The following is a 22,302-nucleotide window of genomic DNA, read 5'->3' on the forward strand; positions in this document are numbered from 1 at the left end:
GGAGAACAATCACGGTGGAGCTCCCTATGGAAAATTTCATATCAGATGTAATTAGATTTAATGATAGGACCAACCTCAAATTGAAACTATATATATCCATTACAGTGACGGAAATTGCCAAAGCTTGCCCATTACCTTAATAGCCCACAAGATAATAAATGGGCTACGATGAACAGGCGCATTAGCCTTGATATTAACTGCCACCGAGGGTTCTGGATGAAGCCGTAAACCGCCCAGATATCATAGTTAACTTCTTGGGTTTCGACAGATCATCCGCAGGAGAGAGGCAGGATGAATGGGGCTAACGAAGGAGGCTGGGATGTGCCCTGGCACCTCCCTGTACATCTTGAGGAAGACTGTCTACAAGAGAGTAGGTGTCAGGCTGAACAAGTGGCTTGGTAACCTCTGGGTACTTCTCTGGGGAGGATGGATGAAGCCAATATCCCAGGAGGCTGGCACACATTTGGTCTCATCTTTAAGCCTGTTTCCTTACCTCTCTCAAAGGCGTTTTTGATGTCATTCACCTCCACCTGGGATCCCGACACCCGGAAGATTCCTTCATGCTGTAGTCCTAGAAAGACAGGGAAAAGTGATCAAGGAGAAGAAACAAAGTCATAAGCACAGCTCCAAGCTTAGCTGAATGTCTATGTCCTCCATTTGTGTGCATTTAAGTACCATCTCTCTTCTTCAGGCCAAACAAGAAAGCATGTGCAGGGATGCTGGAGAAGTCACCGGAACAGATATAAGGCGTAAAGAAAGCACAGAGTCAAAGATTTAAGGGGATAGATGTCTATATCCGGCTCCATGTCTGATTCTGAGGGAGACTTAGAAGCAGTTTCCTTCCCCTGCCTTTGCCTCTCTGTTCCCATCTGCAAAGCGATGTGAGGTGACCCCTGGCACTTATCACCCAGGGCCAGGAATGGGAACTAGGGGGATGGCAAGCAGGCCACTAGACACCACTGGAGGAGTTTCATAAGGTCTGAGATACAATGATTGCTTTGGCTGTTCAAATACTATTTGGCTCTTCTAGTGCACGACGTTTTGAATACTTAGGAAAGAGAGAGGACAGGAAAAGGCAAGTGATCACAGTCAATAGCCAGTGCTGCTAGACACCGTGCTAGCTGCTGGTGCTTGACTCCCAAGACAAACGTGCATGGATGTTGCGGTAGGATGATGGGTGTGAAAATCTGGTCTAGAAACAATTATAAAAAAATAATGCATGTGCAGTGATTGCCGCTAAGAAATGCCTTCATAGAAATAAATCAGCTGGTTCTTACAACAGCCACTAAGGTAAGGGTCACCAGCATGCCCATCTTCCAGATGAAGGAAGTGATGAATGATGAGCAGCCTTAGGTTATATAGGTGATAAAAACCAGAGTCAGGAGGCCATCCAGCTGCAATTGCATACTCCTCAACACCAGGCTGGTGGGGCCCACCAGAGGCAAAGGACAGAGAGGGCAGGAACCTGCTTGGTAGTCTGAACACAGATGTGGCTCACAGCCCCACACATGTAGCTGCAGAGGTGGTAAGAGATCCAGTGCTAGCCCCAGGGGTCAGACTGAACTGGCATCTGTAATCATATCAGGCTTGCCAGCCCTTCTCAGGAGCCCTGTGTCTCCATCTTGGGCATCTTGTCCAACTTCCTCTGTAACAGCATGATTCATCAAAAACTTGGACATATCAGGGAAATCTCAAACAAATTTCTTTTTAAGAAAACAAAATAGAACTGCCTACTGTTCTTGGGCTATCCTCTCGGTGAGGGGTGACTGGATTCTCTCAGTTAGACCTTTAAAGGTAAATAAATCATGCAGGCCAGGGCTACAATCTTGAATCCAATTGAAGTAATATTAAGAAGCAAGCAGGGGGAATTTAATTACCTGGCTTGTAATAGGACTTAAGTTGTCTGCTCCTCTAAGGGAATCTCCAGAATATTCCTCAGAGAATGGCAGGCAATGTTAAAACCCCATTAGTACCAATGTAATAATACCATATTAGTTACCAATGGGATGTAACAGCCAAATAACGTAATTTAAACACAGAATGTAGAACAGCAAGTGTTCTGACAGAAACAGCCACGTACCCTGTGACTTGTCAAAAACACAGTATAGGAGAAGGAAATGTCCCCTTGGGGACCAGGCTACTCAGTGCTCTAGATGAAGCCAACCGTTTGCTGAGAGAGGATCACTTAGGTCCTTTTCAGTAGATTAGACCATCAATGAAAAGCCACCTTGGACACCTGGGTGGCTTAGTGGTTGAACGTCCACCTTCTGCTCAGGTAGTGATCCCGGAGTCCCGGGATTGAGTCCCACATCGGGCTCCCTGCAGGGAGCCTACTTCTCCCTCTGCCTATGTCTCTGACTCTCTCTCGGTGTCTCTCATGAATACATAAAATCTTAAAAAAAGAAAAAAAGAGAAGCCACCTTGGCCCAGGGGCCCAGAACATGAAGAAATCAGAGGACAGTTAACAGGAAGTCAGGCGGCAGGCCTGAGACACACTAAGACTTATCCTTCGGCCTGGTTCCCATTTCCCTTTAAAACCTGTGCTTTTGAAGGATCACTACGCATTCTTCCTCAACAGACAGAATCCTTAAGAGTGTCTATCTAATCTAAGGACTCTGGGAGTAGAGACACGGATAAATGGCTGGGTTCCAGAAGTAAAGGGGAAGAGCAGTAGGCTTTTCATTAGAAGGCAGGGCAGGCCTCACATGGCTAACCTGACACATTGCGACCTTTTTCATTTGCTCTTAGAGCATGCTACCATAAAAGTAGAAAAACACTCTTCTTGGGTAACTTACTTGGAAATGGCACAAACCTTCCACTCTGCACTGGATCTGGCTGTTGCTAAGAGGGGCTCTCCTAGAGAATTCTTGAAATGGTTGCTACAAAGTACCGGCTCATGTTACTTGGCTCCCTTCTGCATAAGCCAGGTGGGGTTCTCCCCTCCGATTCTGTCACTCAGTCTGTCATTCCCTGCATGCCTGTCCTTTAAGCCTTCGTGCATCACCCTGATGCACCATTTACAGCTGAGCCTCAGCATTCTCATCTGCACAATGGGAACTCTAACATCTATTGCCCAGGGAACATGAAGAGAGTTAAAGATGAACATGTTCCAGCAGCTTTTGTGTGTGTGTTTTTTTTCTTAAGATTTTTATTTATTTATTCATGAGAGACACAGAGAAAGACAGAGAGGCAGAGACACAGGCAGAGGGAGAAGCAGGCTCCATGCAGGGAGCCCGACGTGGGACTCAATCCCAGGTCTCCAGGATCACGCCCTGGGCTGAAGGTGGCACTAAACCGCTGAGCTACCCAGGCTGCCCCTATTCTCTCCATCTCCTCAGTGTGCTTATGTTATTTGTTTTGCAGCTAGGTTTATTTGTTACTGTTTGTATTTCACTTGGGGTTTTATCCACATCCTTGTTTTATTTATCTTTTAAACATGGGAAACACTAATGCAGTTCTGAACGTCACAATTACACAAAAAGCAATGTTCAGAGAAATGTCACTTCCCTCCCATTCCCACTCCCCATCCTTTTTACCCCCTCTTTGCACCCGACTCCTGTGGATGAGCAATCAAATAAATATTAGTTTATGGATTCATCCTTCCTGCCAAAGTGAGAAGACATGTACATTCTTATATCCTCTTCTTTCTACATAAAAGGTAGCATGCCCTAAATACTCTTTTGCACTTTGCTTTTTTTGGCTTGATAATATAGTCTGGAAATCTCTCCATGTCTTTTCAGGGAGACTGTGTGCATTCTTTTTTTTTTTTTTTAACTGCCTAGAATTCAGATATACCATAGTTGATCTAACCACTCTTCTGTGTGAGGGTATTTAGATTGTTCCTAATATTTTTACAAATGATGTTGCAACAAATAACAGATGTATCTTTATATTGTTGGAGGTGTAACCTTCAGGTTAAATTCCTACAAGGACCGCTGGATCAGAAGATAAATGGATATGTAGTTCTGTCAGATATCATCAAATTCCTCTCCAAAAGGGTTGTGCCAGTTTGCAAAATACCACCAGCAACCTGTGAACACACCTATCTCCCCAGAGCCACACCACAGAAATGTCCCCACGTGCACCGATCATGTGCGGGGGCAGTGATAGGGATATTTGAGCCAAAATATCCCGAAGTGTCCCCTCCTTGGCTCCTCCACAGCTACCACTCTGGGCCTGACCATGGTCACATCTTCCCTGGGCAGCTGCAGCTATCTCCTTCCTCCCATGGCCTTGTCCCCATTCAGCAGCTCTTTGTAAAGAGCTCTCTCTGTTCTGAATTCTCCAGTAGCTGCCTACCTCACTCAATAAAATCCAAACACCTCCCTTGGGTGAGGAAGCCCTAAGAGTCTGGCTTCCAGCTTGATCTGCCTCCCTTCCCTCTCCTCTGTCCCCATTCTGGCCACCCGGGGTCTCCTGCATGCCAGGCCCTGCATATGCCAAGGATCTCTGTGTCTGATGTGCCCTCTCTCTGAAACACTCTTCTCAGATATCACTTCCTCACTTCCTTTTAGGACTCTGCTCCAATGTTACCCTCTGAAGCGACCTTAGGGTCTTTCCCCACGCCACCCACCTAGAACAGTGTCCCCTCTTCATTCTCCAGCTCTTTGTATGGCTTTTCTTCATTCCACTCACCATCACCAGACACACTGTATAATATCGTGTTTATTTATTACCTGACCAGCCAATCATCTATTTATCTGTCCTTTGGTAAAATATAAGGTTCACGAAGGCGGGAACTTTTTCTTGGCACACAATGAGCAGTCTATCTCTCTCTGTATATTTCTTGGATGACCGAAGAGAATGCATGGCTGAAAGAACAGGAGTTCAGACTCTCTTCTTCCTATTGTCATTTAGACACAAATAACTTTTCCTCCCCGGAACTCAGTTTGGACTTATCTCTGCCAATTACTTGATCATTAATCACTACTATCTTTTGAAATTTCTTATACTGCAATTCTGAATGGCTATATCTTATCTCTTTTTATTTAGCTTTCCAATTGCTTATTTATTTTCTCCCAACTGCATCATAAAACCAAATAAAGACAGGAATAGCATATTATCCCTGTTTTTGTTTTCCTATTTCACAATAGGAAAACACAGTGTCCAGCATTGATCAGGGGCTTGATAAATATTTTTGTTGACTGGTGATTTATAATGCTATTACTTCAAGTGAATAGAGACACAATGAAAAAACTGTAGCTGATTAGAATGGGATAAATTGTAAGTATGTTAAAATAATTACTATTCCAAAAATGAACCCAAGCAATGTTATAGCCAACTAAGAGAAAGGGAGAGAAAATGTCTGCATTGAGCCCAGCAATCACCTCTATACCTCTCAAGCTGCAAGAAGGTCATTCTGTCCTTTTTCCTATCATCAGATAAGACAGCATCATAAAACAATTTCTGATGTCTAGTTCCTAGAAATCTTCATGGTGCTGAGAGATATCTTTGCTTCCTAAACAATCTTACACTTAGAAGCTTGTGCGGCCATTCATCTCCACCCTAGATTCTGTCCAACCAGCCTGGGAACTGGTGAGGAATGGAGTTTATGAGACCCAGTTTCATCCAGGCAGCAGATAGCGTGACCTGACTTAGGCTGAGGAGGGACCAGCCCCTGGAGACTCTCAAATGGTGGTGACAACTTGAAGACCAACTATCACTAACTGAGCTCCAGGTGAGAGCACACCAGAACAAACACTGAATAGTATTAGGAGTCAGTGCAACATCACGGAAGGAGTTCTCAAAGCTGTCCGATGCAGAGGGCCACGTGACATAAGGACTCAGACTGTGGCAGGAGATGCTGACATGTGCAAAGATGGTGAGTAATGGCGAAGCTACCATCACATCATACCAGCTGTACTTACTCACATCACGGCTGTAATTCAAAACCCACTCTCAGGCTAGAAAAGGGAGTGTGGTAAGTGGCTGAGGCATTTTGAGTCAAAACATAGAATGTCTTTTTCTCAATGTCTAGGTGTGGCCATTCTGAGGTAGCAAACATTACGTGAATGTAGTTAGACTTTTATTCCGTTTCTGAGAATGTCAGGATGAGAAGTCAAACTATTCTTACTCTACAAAGAATTCCTGGAAGTTCTTCCCCACTTTGCACAAATATGGGCAAGGCTGTAATCCTGCTTACCGTGTCTGCTGATAAACCGGATACAGCTTTCTACCACCAGAGGAATTGCCTGGCTGGAATCCTGAAAGGCCAAAGAGAAACAGAACATCACAATCTTCAAACAGGCATAGCCCAGAGTCAGAGAAAACAGGCCAGACTGTGCGGGACTTTTCTCAGCTGGATCAGTGGCTGCTGGTTCTCAAAGAAGCATCTGGCCTGTCCTCCAAGTTCCAGAGCACATACACAACCGTCTACTTGAATGTCACAGGGATGCCTTGAATTCATCATGTCCTAAATGCGACTGATCATCTTTTTTTTTTACTTTTAAATTTTTTTAAAAAAATTTATTCATGATAGACATAGAGAGAGAGAGAGAGGCAGAGATACAGGCAGAGGGGGAGAAGCAGGCTCCATGCAGGGAGCCCAACGCGGGACTTGATCCCGGGACTCCAGGATCACGCCCCCTGCCAAAGGCAGGCACTAAACCTCTGAGCCACCCAGGGATCCCCGCGACTGATCATCTTTTATTGCAAACCAGCTTCCCACCCTCAGCCATCCAAAAATCAATCAATTAATCAATATGTTCTGTCAAGGCGGCTTCCTAAATACCTCTCAAACCCATTTACTTCTCTCCATCTCTACTGCTACCCACTTGGGCCATACATCAATATCTCCTTCCCACCCTTGTCATCTTCCAAACCATGTCATCCTTCCTTCACATAGTGATTGGGGGATCTCTGAAGGTGCACACTCTGTAATTCACTTCCTAGGCTAACCTCTTTCAAAGACTTCTTGTGAATTTCTTTGCACAGCCCTGCATGTCCAGGATCCTGCCTTTGCCTCCGGCTTCATCTTCTTCTGCTCATCCTCCAGTCTATTTCAACCACACCAGCCTTCTTTCTACTCCTTAGATCAGGTCTTTGTCCACAGCTTTGCATGAGCTGCTCCTGCTTCTAGAATGCTCTCCTTACCCTGGAACCCCCTCCCCTCCTTAGGGTCTCAGTGCAAGTATCACTTTCTTACGAATGCTTTTCCAGACTCCCCAGATGAGATCAGGGCCCCTGTCTACAAGATCTCAGCACCTTGCACGTGGCTCCCATAGCCCTGGTTGTGACTTAACTGTAGGTGGGTATGAACATCTTGTTTGTATGTGCCACCGCTATATCTCATGTGCCACAGGGCAGATACTGTCAATTCTTGGATCTCCATGGCTGCCCACGATACTCTCACAAGGTAGGTGCTCAATTAATCTCAGTTGAGGATAGCTAAATGAACCAGGGAGAGCATCAGAAAGGGTATTTACTTGGCATAAAAGGTAAGAAAGAAAAAAAAACCCAATTCTTAGAAATAGTGGAAATTAACTGGTACTAAACTAAGAAGGAGGCCTCCCAGATATCAACCTTTGCTCTGCCATTTAACTTTTTTGGGCCTTGATTTGATGTCTGCAAATTGTGGAGGAGATGGGTGGTGAGGAGAAGAGTATTTCCTATTGGCACAAGAACATTAGTGCTAACCATTTAAAGAGGAATACACTGGGTGCTTTAAATGGATCGGTCCTGGTAACAACCCTATGGGGTGTGTATTATTATTCTCCTCATTTGATAAATGAAGAGATGAAATTTTAGCAAGGTGAAACAGTTGCTTAAGACTGACACAGGCGGTAAGAAACAGGGCTTGGATCTAACCCAGGACGTCTCCCTCTGAGACTGCACATCTCACTGCTACCTAGCATCTATCCCAGGAGCTCAGCAAACATTGCCATGTACATACCCAGTCTGCATCCCAGGAGCTCAGCAAACATTACCCGGTATGCATACCAAGCATTACTAAAAACCAGTAGGGCTTTATAATGGCAGCTAAACACAAAATAATTCAGTTATGGGGAAGAAAGACATCAAACAAAGGGACCTATACCAAGCTCGGAAGGGCTGTAGAAGTTCGGGACAGGGGTACCTGGCTGGTTCAGTTGGTAGAGCGTGTGACTCTTGATCTTGGGGTTGTGGGTTCAAGTACCACGTTGGGTGCAGAGATTACTTAAAAAAATATAATATTTTATATTTTATTTTATTATTTTTTTAAAGGGAGATAGAGGGAAAGGGAGAGGGAGAGAGAATCTTAAGCAGGCTTCATGCTCCGCATGGAGCCCAACATGGCGCAAGATCTCACAATCCTGAGATCATGACCTGAGCCGAACTCGGTCAACACTTAACTGATTGAGCCACCCAGGTGCCCCTAAAAAGAAAATCTTTAAAAAAATAAAATAAAATAAGAAGTTCAGGGCAGAGACTGGTTCTCAAGCAGCATGGGTCCTGTGGCTTCTGTCCCTTTCACAGGTTTGCCTATATCCTCAAAATTTTAGCTGTGGCCCTGGGGTTTGGCCACTATTAGGGAAGCAGCTGGATCTTATGAAGAAGTTGGACTGTAAGAAGAGCTGGCATGGCCTCCAGCTCCCAAGCTTACTGGGAATGCAGGATGCTGCCAAAGGAAGTAGCAAGTGTGCCAAGGTAGAGCTGGGGTCAGGAAGGTCTCAGCGACCCAAATGCTCATCTTCATGACCCTCAAGCCCATCCTGCTTCCTCTAGCTTTCCAGCCATAGCAGCCAGCATCTGCCCTCTTGTTGCCATCCCTGACTTCTGCGAGTCAGCCCAGGACAATCCTAGAGAAAGAATCTTGGTCAGCCCTTCCATACTCTAATGAAGAAACTGGGTTCCACCATTAAAAACAAAACACAACAAAACAACCCTCCAATTTTTGGAAGTCTTTTTGTGTTTGCAAACATTGTTATTACAGTTTTCTTTTTTTAACATTTTATTTATTTATTTGAGATACAGATAGAGAGCATGAGCTGGGGAGGGGGCAGAGAGAGGGAGAAGCAGACTCCTTGCTGAGATCAGGACCCTGGGATCATGACCTGAGCCGAAGGCAGACACTTAACTGACTGAGCCACCCAGGTACCCCATTATTGTAGTTTTCATTTACAAAGAGTAGTCACAGTGATAATGAGCTTAGTGATATGGGGATTTGTATGAGGGTTAGTGTTATGAGGTTTTTTCTGGCCGCAGACTTATACTTAAAGACCCAGAGAGAGGTGGGTTGGGAAGCTCACAGGTTACTGGCTTCAACAAGTTATGGGAATGTAAAGCACTGCCTAGACTTACGGGAAATGGATTATCAACAGGAGTTAAAGGGAAGCGTGCAGGGTGGTAGACAGCAAGACACCAAACGTGCACATCCATGATTACCACTGGCGCATCATAAGTAGCCCAGAGGGATAATCTGTGGCAGACAAGAGTGGGCCAGAGTTGACCTACATGACCGAATAATAGTATTTTCCTATGGGCTCCTCCAGCGGAGCCTAAGCCAGAGTCCAGTGGGAGCAAAAAGTGGACAATGCCATGAAGGCCTCAGACCCTCCTACCATCCATCCCTCTCTTTTTAATTTTCCAAGTTCCAAGTGAATTCATTTTCCCAAGATGTGCCTGTGTGCTCCCATGGGACTCCAAAGACCCCCCACACTTTACCAATGATTTTGCATACACCTGACCAAGGAGTGTCCATGCGTGTTCTTGCTCAGTGTCTGACTCTCCCTTTCTTCCCCTCTCCTTCCTTTCCCTAATCTATATACGTTTAATTCTTTAGTTCACAATATTTCTGGTGGTATAATCCTAGGGTTGGAAGGAGCCTCTAAGGACAATTGGGGCAAGTCTCCATTTGATAAGGTAAGGGACCTTTAAACCAAAGGCGGAGGGAAAAAGGTAACATGCATAACTTGGAAAAGAGGAAAGCAGGGGCCCTGTGATTTGCAGGAGAAAACAATTGGGAAGTGGCCAGCTAGTGGCTAAAAAGGCCATTGTTTGGCATAATTTCTCATGAGAGAGAGGTTAGGATTTTTGCCAGGTACCCATCTCTGTTACATTCGTTAGATTTCCATTTCTACCCAGGGAGAAAATAGAAGTCTCTATGACTGACTGGATGTGGTGATGGGAAAGAAAGAGGTATTAGAGGTACTACTCAGGGCTTCAGGACTGGGAAGAATGGAGTCCCCTCCCCATTACGAGACACAGAAAAATTAGGGGGTGTGCCAAGTGAGTTAGAAAGCAGGGGGAAGATGAGGGGAGCAATGCACAAGGGAGGCGGTGCTATATCAACTCTCAAGCTGATGTCCAGCCAATCAGTTCAAAATTCGATCCAAAGACTCAGGACGATGGACACTTGGAGGAGGAGAGACAGGTTCAACTATGGAAATGAAGTTAGAAAGGAAAGAATATGGAGAGAAGTCAAAAGAGCACCAAGCCTGGGAGCACACATACCTTTAGAGGAATGGAGAAAGAAAGACGAACAAAGAAGAGACAGAAGTGATAGGAAAGAGAAAATGCTAGGCCTGAGGGTAGGAGGGAAAGCTTAGAAGCAGCAGCTGGGGCAACAAAGGCTGGGATGGTCTAAACTCAGGCCCTGCTAGGGTCAAAAGTGACTGAAACCCAATAGGGACCCGCAAAAAAAAAAAAAGCTACCAGATTATTTGTCTTGTTTGGCTGACTTGCCATAAAAAAACAAACAATTATTTATTTCCTTACACAAGACCACTCATCTTCCAGGTTAACTATTTACCTGCCTGCCTAGTGTAGAAAAACTCTTTACTGATCCACCATCAGATTTGAACTGCTGGGGCAACAGAATGAAAATAAGGTCTTTACTTGACTGGGGCTTTGGGTGCATCCTGGAGCTCCTACACAGTCTAGTACCAGGCACAAATGCTCCTCCTGCAACTGCTTAGATGCAGCAGGAGGCACAACAGATGGGCGCTGCTCCCCTCTGATGGTGAACCCGGGCAGGGCTACTACCCGCCAAGCCGTGGTCTCCGGCATGCCCGTGGCCACAGTGGAGGCTGTGAGGCCCTCACACCTATTCTCCATCTAGATGCTGGAGGTCCAGTTTCAGCCCAGGAACTGAAAGGAACAAGTGTTAAGTTCAACTCTATTCTTAGTGTTGAAGGGGGAAAAGCTGGCTCCCTCTTTAAGATATCTACCTATTAACTTTATTTTTAACATTTTTGAAGGTTTATGTATTTATTTTAGAGAAACCGAGGGAAAGAGAGTGTGAGCATGTGTATAAGCGGGGAGAGAGGAAGGGACAGAGTCAGAGGCAGTATCTTCAAGTAGACTCCCGGCTGACCGCGGAGCCTGACCTGGGGCTCTATCCCTTGACCCTGAGATCAAGACCTGAGCCAAAACCAAGAGTTAGATGCTCACCTGACTAAGCCACCCAGGTGCCCCCTCACCTATTAGTTTTAAATGTAATAGATTATCCCTGAGAGGTACTCCATTCTTCTACAATTTTTTAAAAAAGATTTTACTTATTTATTTAAGAGAAAGAGCATGTGAGCAGGGGAGGGGGAGAAGAAGAGGAAGAGGGAGAGGATCTTGAGTAGACTCCATGCTGAGCATGGAGCCCAACATGGGGCTCAATCTCATGACCCTGAGATCATGAACTGGGCTGAAACCAAGAGCTGGACACTCAAATGACTGAGCCACCCATGTGCCCCCACCATTAATTTTAAATGCAATAGATCATCCCTGGGAGGCACTCTATTCTATTCTAGTTCGTTTATTTTATTTTATTTATTTATTTATTTATTTATTTATTTATTTATTTATGAGAGAGAGAAAGAGCAAGTGTAAGCAGGGGAGGGGGAGTAAAAGAGGAAGAGGGAGAAGATCTCAAGCAGACTCCACGCTGAGCATGGAGCCCAACATGGGACTCAATCTCATGACTCTGAGATCATGACCTGAGCCGAAACCAAGAGTCAGATGCTTAGCCACCTGAGCCACCCAGGTGCCCCCATTCTTCTCTACTTTTATTTTATTTTACTTATTTTTAAAAAATATTTTTTTTTAATTTATTCGTGAGAGACACACACAGAGAGAGGCAGAGACACAAGCAGAGGGAGAAGCAGGGAGCCCAATGTGGGACTCAATCCCAGGACTCCAGGATCACACTCTGAGCCAAAGGCAGACGCTCAACCACTGAGCCACTCAGGCATCCCTTTTCCCTACTTTTAAATGAAATTATGGGAGAAGGGGCAGAAGCAAGAAATAGAGGAACCAGAGGAAGGAAAGATGCAATGAAATTTTTATAAATTTAAAAATGTATAAATTTTTATCATTATAATGATCTGAAGCAGAGAAGGGGGAAAAATATTGACAGCAAAGTTAAGACAATTGAGAGCTATGTCATCCGAGTGTCCAGCTGGACTGCTCAGCTAGTTGGAATGGTCACATGGGCTGGAGACCCTGTTGGGGCTGCTGACACAACAGAAACCATGTGCCCTCTACATCCTCTACATTTGATTATCTTTCTGTGGCTACAGCCACTGTGAATTACTACCCAAAACAGTTTTTTAAAGCCTGGATCAGTTTTCCCCTGAGCAGACATGAAGACATTTCAGAGCTCTATCTCCTCCCTGCTAACTGCCTGCTACGTAATCTGGTATGAGCTTAAGAGACACAAAATCATTTCAGTATTTGCCGTAAAGTATAATTAGGAAGTCAAATTTGCTGCTGCAAAAAATATTTCAATTATTGTTATTATTTTTTACACAAGCACAAGTGCCATTTAGATTATCCATTGATGTGCATTACCCAGCCCCTGCCTTCTGAGATCCTGCCCTCAAATGGGTACCGAGAGCTGGCTGACCAGCTCAGATTTTAATACAACACTGAAGATCATGCACAAAATCACAGAGTTGAACAGCAATTTGCCACTGTTCTCCTGTTCTCAAGCCAGGCCAGACTTATCTTCACATTTTTAGCATGTCTAAGAAACACACCTAGGATGGACCACACCACCAGAAAACAAACAAACAAAAATCTGGAAACCTAAGCCAACCTGTGTGTGGGCAGATCTAAGTGGTTGATCTAGTGGTTGGGTCTAAGTGTCTGGTCTAGGTGAGTAGCTGCTGTGAGCCACTCACATTTGGAACTTATATATAAAATGTGAAGCCTATTTCACAGTTTCCTAGAGAAGCAACACCATGGGCAATTCAGGCACAGTCTGCTACAGTCAAACCAAATCTCCAGCCAGGAAGACGGAGCATGACTAGAGAGGGAGAAGGGAGGACCAAATCAGAAAGACCATGGTCACTCCTGTGGAATGAGCTCAATCCATGAAGTTGCCATAATATTAAACATACTCTGACTGAGTGGTACATTCCAAATGGGGGCAGGAAGTCAGGAAAGTATCCTGCCCATAGTAGGGTTCCATATATGTCTATAGGTGGGATCATCTTCACCTGGGGCCCTTACCTGCTTCCTCACCGTAGAGCTACGCCTGAGGTTGACCCCATCAAATCAGAGAGGACCGAACCGGCAACAGGGAGAAAAAAAAAGAGAAAATGGGATTAAAAACAATCTGTGTGTTAGTTAATGAAGCAAGTCACATTACTCAGCTCAGTCCCAGGACTGGCTAAGACACTTGATAAGTTACTTTCTGAATAAGGCCCAATAAAGCTCTTTCAGAGCACAGAGGTCACCGTACTCACTATCTGCCACCATTCATAACTAGGGTAGGAGGGGACTGGCTCCATGCAAATCTACGTGCATTAGATGGTAAGATTCTCTCTGTTTGCAGGAGACCTAAGTAAATGCCAAAGGAAGCTACAGTTTTCCTTCTCTTGGAAATCCTTCAGGAGCAATTTTCCTTGAGTTTAAGAGGACAGAGCAGTCAGACTGGAAGGAACCTTGGCAATCCTTCAGGTGAATGCTTTTTGAGACCTGAAGCCTCAGCTGCCTCTTCTCCAAAGGAATTGGACTCACAGGATCCCCCAAACTAGGAGAACAGAGCTGCCCCCGCCCCCCCCCGAGTGACATGAAGGCCCAGAGCCTGGCTGCTGGGCCCTCTCTGCCCCTTCCACCAGGCTGCTCCTGTGGAGCCTCTTTGGAATCCTAGAGCTCATCGGATCTAGTGGAATGCTCTTTCTTGTCTTACAGATGATGAGACTGGAGTTTGAAGGAGGGAAAAGAGCAGCCCACGATCACAGCATAAGGGAATTCAATTCAACTGAGCTTTTTCTCATTTCCATAGAGCCTTCCACAGATATGGGACTTCAGGTGAACTTACAATAAAGACTCTATCACCAAAAAGATTTATATTCCATGGAATTCCATTATCCTGGTTCTCTCCAGTCAACAAGACTGGTATATTAATGGGATCTTTACTGTAATCCACAATGACAAAACGATGAAAGCCAAATGAAGCTATTTCTAAATAATGAGCCTATAATTGTAAATGGCCTCATGATTATTGTGTGTGTTGGCAGATCTAAGTGGTTGATATAATGGGCTAACCCGGGGTCTCTAAGGAGTCTAGCCCATTAAAGCTCTTTCCCCAGTTAAATCAGCACATTTTTAGGCATCTGAGAACTGCTGGCTGGATGACTGCCTTGCTTGTCGCTAGCTCACGAGTTTTCTCATAGCAGCTACATGACTGGGAGGGAAAATATTTGGCTGGGGTTCGGGAGGGAGGGGAAGGTGGGGAAAGATTGGGAGGGTTGCATACTTGTACATCAGGCAAGGATTTCTACCAATGCTGTTTGGCAAGCCAGTGCCATGTAGTATTTCATTATCCAGCAACAGTCACTAATTAAGGGCTGTCATCTTTTCCATGCATAAAATCTCAGATCAAATGCTATCTTCTGATCTTCCTTCTCTGGGTCAGAGACTTCCCCAAAACCACATGCTGAAGTCTAGCAGCGAAGGTTAGGTTACCAGGATCCTCCAGAGTCGAACACTTCTTGCAAACATGGTGGCTTTGGGGAGTCTCTGAAACTACTTCAGCAAATGATAGCTCCCTTCATCCCAGTCTGCTCAGCTCTCTCCCCAAGTCACAGCAGGCCCCATTTCCATTTGAGGCCAGATGGGGTTGGCAAGGCAAAAGGAAGGGAGCAACCCCGCCCTAGTCCCCTCCTTTGCAAAGTCACCCAATGCCTTCCCACTTCAACTCCTCGGCTCTCCCAGCCTGGGATCATCTATCCCAGGGGCCTCTCTTCACCCCTTCCCAGGGCTGTCTCAGGCCACACCTACCTGGCCAGACTGCAGTCTGTCCGCTGACCTGTTGGAAAGACAAAGGCAAAAAGCTCATGTGGAAGCAGAAGGGGCGAGAGAGGAAGACATTCCCAGGAGTTACCTGAAATGCCCTGCCTATCTCCCCCAGAGAGCTGAGCTCCCATCGCTTGCATCACTGCGTGACTGGCCTTCTAAGCAAAAAGAGAGAGGGAGGGAGGGAGGGAGGGAGAGAGAGAGAGAGAGAGAGATGCCCAGAGCCTCTTCCTGGGCAAGTGCTGTTTCTAATGCTTATTCCCACGGCTGCTGATATGTCCCTAAAGCTGAGGTATGCCAACCGTGCTTCCCAGAGGGAGAACAGGGCAGCTGCAGGGGACAATAGCAAGGCAGATCACATTTTAGAGAACAAATTACTAGAAGCCTTCCCAAAGGTAAAATCCAGCTTCTCTTCTGTGTATGCGGGTGTGTGTGGTGAGGGAGGGAGGGATGAACTGGCTTGCTCCAGAGTAATGCACACACACACACACACACACACATACACAGTGAGGGCCGCAGGGGAAGAAAGGAGGAAGAATTGTTTGCGGGGAAGAGGGAGAAGATAAGGATGTTCTAGTTTTAGATTCACAGGAAATTCTCTTAGGCTGGGCTGGGGTGGCAAGGGAGAAATGAGATTTAATTGCTATCAAACTGTGGTTCTCATCCAATAGAGGCCCTAAGATTAAGTTTAATGGGTCACAGCCAGCTTTAAAAAATGAAAAATCTTAAAGTCCCTAAGAATTCTTATGTTTTTAAAATATACACATGCATGTGTACACGGGCCATGATGTGATCTGTTTGCTTTCTTTGGATCCACAGTTAACCAGTTAACCAAGTGTGGTCTGTATTGTATAAACCGGGGACAAGGCAAGCAAGTGCTGAGCTAAGGAACAGATCATCCCCCACAGGCCTCATCCATGTTCCTGGAAAAACAGCTCCAAGGACCAGGGATGGGGAGGGCAGGGTTTTTTCTGGCCTTTAAAGGTTGCTAATTTTGATTACTCTTCAGCTCATCCTGAGCAACATCCTCCCCCACCCCTACCAGCCTCTCATTACTAAAGGCTCAGCTTTCATCTGCAAAAATATTATTCTGAGCCATTATTTTCAACATCTGTACCATTTCCATTCTGGAATACTCATACACATCAATTATGCCTCTATGGCAAGAACAAGGGGCTCTTGCATTATGGTGACAAATTTACTCAGAAGGCAGGGACATGATGATTTGCACACAGAAAGATGTGTGGCTATTTCTCTCCTTATTACTGGAACTTGTCATCTTTAGATGAAGGCAATTTGCAGCACTAATGAATGGTCACCAACCTTTGCCCTTCTACAGTAGCAAAGCTGGTGCATGTTTGTGTGTGTGCAAAGCCACTCACTCTCTCTCTCACACACACACACTCACACACACACACACACACGCACACTCCCAAGGCCTTGCTCTCCATCTCACCTATGGACTACGCTTAGATTATTTTAGAAAAACACACACACACACAAAACCATGGTTATAACTTGTTTCAAATAGTTCTGGGCTTTCTTTTGTCTGATTCCCTATGAAGCAATCTGATAACCCAAAAGCAAAGATTTTCTATAAGCAAAGCTGGGCTCTCTATGCTCAAACCTGTTCAGACTGAGTCCCTTGGGTGGCAGGGAGGGAAGAGAACAGAAGTTACCTAACAGGCATTCTTCGCATAAAAGAAAATGCCTTTATAATCACAAGATCAAAGATATCACAGATAAAAAGAATTCATCATCTAGGGGAACTGTCCAGCACGGGAGGAGGATGGGACAAGAGGGTGGGTAGGAGGCTCTGGTATGAAAAGTGTGCCTCTGATTCCTGAGGCCAATGAGCTAACGAGTCCCATCTGCCTTTCTACACTATGCAGTTTGTCTGAAGAGTGCTCAAGAATTTGTTTTAAAACATTAGGCTCCGTGCAGGTTTGTCTTTCCCTGGTGTTCCCATATTTTGCCTGTAGCCTCCTGGTCCCATCTAGAAGTGAAGGGATGAGCAGGGCAAGGAGGAGGGGCCAGGCATTCAGAGGCATCCCCCACCTGGGAATCCCATTAATCACAGGAGGTATGATCTAGGCAGCACCCGGGCAGGGTGCCCAAAACCCCAGGGAAGCTTCTTTCAACCTTGGCCTTCTGTTTGACAGCTGAGGAGAGAAAGTCCAGAGTGCCAGTCCAGTTCTCTGCTCTGCTACTTTCCAGGGTCTGGTTAAAATCATCCTCGATTCATGGACAAGACAGGCCACTCGTTACCCTGTCCTCAGCAGAGAGGGCTGCCACTGAGCATCAGGACCTTCCAAAGTGGAAGGAAAGAGATGCTCTCACCTGACGCTATGGGATGCGGCCGACTGTGGGTCAATCCTGCCTTCGAGAAGCCTCTTCTCTCCTTAGAGCAGCTGCCATCCTGGCTCACTGGCCCTGTAGTCTCAGTTCTGCTACAGAAGAGCTGAGTTTTTTGACAAAGTGTCTGGAGAGTAAGTGACCCAGCGGCCTTTTTATCCCAGTCGTGGCAGAGAAGGGGGACAGGGTGGTGAGCAGGAATGCTCCATTTAAACAAATAGATCATGAACATTAGTGCTGCATTAAGCATTGGCCTTCTCCCATTACTCAACCAGTCGTTTGGGGCGGTGTGCTTCACATCAAACAGGCTAGGAAAAGAGATGCACTCATCTAACAAGATCAGGCCCACAAGGATCAGGAGGGAGGCTCAGCCATGCAGCTTGGGGCCTGGCCTTCCCCTCATTGCCAAACCTCCAGCAGAATTCCCACACTCACTTTCTCCCAGGGTTTTCTGGAGAAGGTCATGCTTGGCTTGTAGCTTGGTGATGAGGTTTCTGCCCTCCAGGTACTCCTTCATTTTCTGTAAGGGAGGAAAAGAAAGAGCAATCAGACTCCTGAAGAAAAAAGAAAGAAATCACAGATTCTCAGCTGTGCAATTCCCTTTCTCTATGAGGGCATTTCATTCTGACCCAATTTCTACTAGCTGCCTTTTTAAATTTCTCTATTTCTACTAGGGCCCTGAGCATCTGGACAGCTGCTGACTTCTACAGTGGATTATTAGTATCCTGCTCTATGTTCTCTTAGGAGCTAGCTCCACATTGGCCAGTGGAGAGAGCCACTGGCTCTAAGAGAGCCCATCATCCATCTCTCTCAGTTCCACTAAAGAACAGAGGGCGGGGATGGGGTGGATGGACTCATGGAGCCCAGATCCTCTTGGTGTGGGGACACACACATGCCACTTGTCACCTCCACGGACATCTAGCCCCACCTCGGCCCCTCCCAAGGGTGCATTCCAACACATCAGGAGCAAGGCTAATGGCAGGCTCAGCCCCTCGCCTCAGGCCTCAGCTGCACCCCAGCATGCAGAGCATATTCCTCTCAGCCATCTCTTTTTTTTTTTTTTTTCTCTCAGCCATCTCTTAATCAGCTCCCTGCTCTATTCTGCACGGAGACTTTGTGGAGAGCTTGGGATTTCCAAGCCTTCAGAGAGAGGGGCTGCCGCCCCCCACTGCATAGACACATAATGCCAGTTCTCAACACAAGATGAAGTTATGGAAATGTGCTCCATCTGCTCTACCAGTCAAAATACAATTGCTGTGCTGCATTTTCTGATTTGACCTCTCTCAACCCTTGTCTTTCCAGGGAGAGACTATTTCCCTGGACAATTCATCAAATCTTTAAAACAACCCTACAAACTGATTATCACTGTCCCCATTTTACGGATGAGGGCACCAAGATTTGGAGCAATTAAACAGGTTGCTCAAAGTCAGAGTGAGTGAGTGGTAGAGTCCAGACATCTGCAGTTTGATGATCCGGTGTGTGTGCTCAACCATCATGACGGCACGCTCCATCTATTAGGGTGCACAGCAGAAGGAAAGGCAGCACAAAACTTCATAGTATTAATTCTTTATATATGTGGAGCAATTCAAGAGTTTTCAGAGCCCTTAGCACATATTCTCTCACATGACTGGCACAGTAACTCTGCAGAGCACACTAGGGAAGACATTGCTGGTTGCCTGTAACAGATGAGAGGATGATCTTGGGAGAGGGGTGCTGAATTGCAGATCGCTGCCAGTTAGGAAGTGGGAGTGCCAGGCCTTTGGTGCCTTAATCTGGTGTCTTTCTACCCTGCAACAGGTTCCTGGGGACTGTCATTCACCTTGGCTGCCTCCTGCTGCAATGTCTCAACTCAGAGGCAAAACCAGCAGTGTCTCCCTGAGTATGATCTGTGACTCTCTGAATATACATGACATAGTGGAGGGGGGAAGTGGATAAAACATTTTAAATTGTAATACCTTGTCCTTCTTCCAATGTACTAAGCAAAAAATGTAACCATTCATCAAAACTCTGATTTTATGGCTATTATAATTTAGGAGGAAGGCAGAAAAAGAAGGTGAAAAAATGTGAGTTACTTTTACTCTGTACCTTTCTGTAGAGGGTAAACTAACTATCTTTTCTTTCTTTCTTTCTTTTTCTTTCTTTCTTTCTTTCTTTCTTTCTTTCTTTCTTTCTTTCTTTCTTCTTTCTTTCTTTCTTTCTTTCTTTCTTTCTTTCTTTCTTTCTTTCTCTTTTCTTTTCTTTTTCAGGGTAAACTTTCAACCAAGACTGTGTATTTCTTCTCTCTCATGTAAAAACAAAGAAAAAAACCCCTGCTTTCTCTGGGATGCACATCCTGGCCTTCTCATGCTCACTCAGATGCCCCTGTGTGTACCTTTGAAAAGTTCACATGGCCCCGGCACAAGGGCTTCATCGTCATGTGTCTTTCTCTCCAGTCTGCCTCTCCTCTAGGGTCGGCGTCATTACTCTTTGCATCCCTGATGCTTAGTTTGTGCCCAGCAAACAGCAGACACTCAATAAATGCTTGAAGGAGGAGTAAAGAAACAAACAGCCTCACTCTCCTCTGAAAGAACCTTCCTCAGCAGTCACAACCCAAGCCCCCAAGTGTACCCCTACTCTCTAAATCAAGTGTAAAGCAAATAAAAACAAACCCTATACCAAATCAGTTCTGTTGCTTTCCTCCTGGCCTGTTCTCTCTGCTCTTTTCTGTCTTTGCATGAGAACATCTGCATGAAAACAGGCTCCCTTGTCACCTTCCCCTTCCCATCTGCTTCAGCTGCCGGCTCACCTGCTGTCAGCCTTCCCTGGGTGATACCCTAATCCCCAACCAATGCCTAATTGTGGGGCTGGGAACAGCACTGTAGGGCCCAGGGGTGAAAACCTGCAGGAAATATCCACTGCTAGCATCTGAACCCTCAAAGGCCCCTCTTTGGAAGTCTCCCAGGAGACTCTAGAGGTTTCCTAATGAGGAAAAAAAAAAATTCACCAAGAAACTGTAACCCTTAAGACAAAACCAGACTGCTCAGAAAACAGCCAAAATTCTCAAAGGAGAAGGATGCAAATTCCTTCCTTTCACTCATGTTTCTACCTGTGACTCCAGAAATCATTTTTTCATTCATGTCACGGTTGGCGAGTTAACTCTGGGCTGTCACTTGGTGAACCATTAAAATAAATAACAATCTGATAAAGACATATGTTGGATTACCTTTTCAGTTCCATGAAATCCGGGAGGATCAAAAACTATATCGAGGTTGACCTGCATTCCTAACAGTGGAAACAATGGTTGGAAGTTTTCTATCTAGGTAGGTGGGGAATGGGGGGTGGGGTGGGAGGGGAAAATGATCCCAAAGTTCGCAGGCCTGTTATTTGCCAACTTTCTATCCCACCCGTTAGCACTCTGCACAGGACAGAAGCTGGGAGAAATAACCTGGCCATGACTGGTGGAAGAACTCAAGCTGAGGAGGCTGAAGGCAAGGAAGGCATACACGGCTTTCGGATGACTTCTGGTTGACCAGGAGGCCATGAAAAGAATGGTTTATGTGTCGTAAGGGTCATTTTCTTTATTTAAACCGTGTTCTGATGCAGGTGATTTATTTATTTCACTCCTTTCCCCGCACCTTGTTCCCTTCCCAAACATCCATAAGTAACATCACAGGTGTTGAGTTGTCACGGATGGAGGAGAAGACAAAGGGCAGAGTTCTATTCTGGAGCACCAAAATAAAACCAAGTTCCTAAAACGCAGTCTCACCAGACCCATTCTCCCACCTCCATATTTTACACTCAATATTATAAAAACTGGGAATTTCTTTAAAAAGTAGGAAGAGAGGCAAAGAATCTATGGGGATGGTTTTGTTTTGTTTGCCACTGTGAGTCTTCAATTCAGTCTTTATGATCTCATTAATTCATTTCTTAATAATTCCTAATTGGTTAACTGTCGGCGATGAGTTTTATTTATTGCAAAATAAAATGTAATAGTTTTCCTCTCAAGGCCCTTCTTCCCTGACAGACATTTTTGTTGCAGCAAAATGAAAGAGTCTTAGTTGAGATATTGTAGTCCTGCTGATGGGGTAACAGAGGACCAGCTGAGGACAAAGCACACTGACAAGTTCTGGAAACAGGCAGACGGAACTTCCTCTACAGACTCAACTGCCTCAATGTTCACATTTTGCTAAGGGCAGAAGGCAATCCTAGCCTGACCCCCAGGAGCCTGTAAGTCTACTTTAACATATAAAAATTCCTTTATCTCTAAACCCCCAAGATCCATGTTGGTGATCATCTCCCAGCACATGGCCCACCGATAGACATCTGAAGGGTCTCATGACTAAGGTTTTATTAGATGGTAATAAGTGACCTTTCCCAACAATAGAGAGCCCCTCAAGGTTCCTGGAAACCTTGCCCCCAAATTCCTTAGTGAGTACGCTCCCCTCTCCTCAAACCTCTCCCAACTCCCAGCTATATAATCAGCTACCCCTCATAGGCCTGGGGCAGCAGCTCTTCCTGCCCACGGGTCCTGTCCCCGGGGCTTTAATAAAACCACCATTTTGCACCGAAGATGTCTGAAGAATTCTTTCTTGGTCATCGGCTTCGGACCTCATTCCACCAAACCTCACCTAAATTCTAAAACCTCATCACTACTGCTTACCTTGGGCAAGTCACTGACCCCATCTGAAAAACAGGGATAATAAAATATTTTTCCCAAGGTTCTTAACAGGTGACACAGGATAACAAGCAGGACCG

General features: G+C 45.5%; 1 protein-coding gene across 12 annotated transcripts in view; it reads right to left on the reverse strand.

The window, feature by feature from the left end:
• Window positions 1-22,302, reverse strand: part of SRGAP2 (SLIT-ROBO Rho GTPase activating protein 2) — a 234,822-nt gene that overhangs the window by 29,478 nt on the left and 183,042 nt on the right. For 11 of the 12 annotated variants that reach the window (XM_072815064.1, XM_072815062.1, XM_072815063.1 and 8 more), the window contains exons 11-15: window positions 18,004-18,088; window positions 15,199-15,226; window positions 13,423-13,447; window positions 6,143-6,203; window positions 494-571 (exon numbers count right to left, since the gene is read on the reverse strand). In XM_072815064.1, coding sequence (XP_072671165.1) covers window positions 494-571; window positions 6,143-6,203; window positions 13,423-13,447; window positions 15,199-15,226; window positions 18,004-18,088 — 277 coding nt within the window. Of the gene's footprint in view, window positions 1-174; window positions 361-493; window positions 572-6,142; window positions 6,204-13,422; window positions 13,448-15,198; window positions 15,227-18,003; window positions 18,089-22,302 lie in introns of those variants that run through there. The other variant, XM_072815072.1, reaches the window with a different exon arrangement.

Source organism: Canis lupus, chromosome 38 (genome assembly GCF_048164855.1).
Source record: "Canis lupus baileyi chromosome 38, mCanLup2.hap1, whole genome shotgun sequence".
In the NCBI taxonomy this organism is placed as follows: Eukaryota; Metazoa; Chordata; class Mammalia; order Carnivora; family Canidae; genus Canis; species Canis lupus.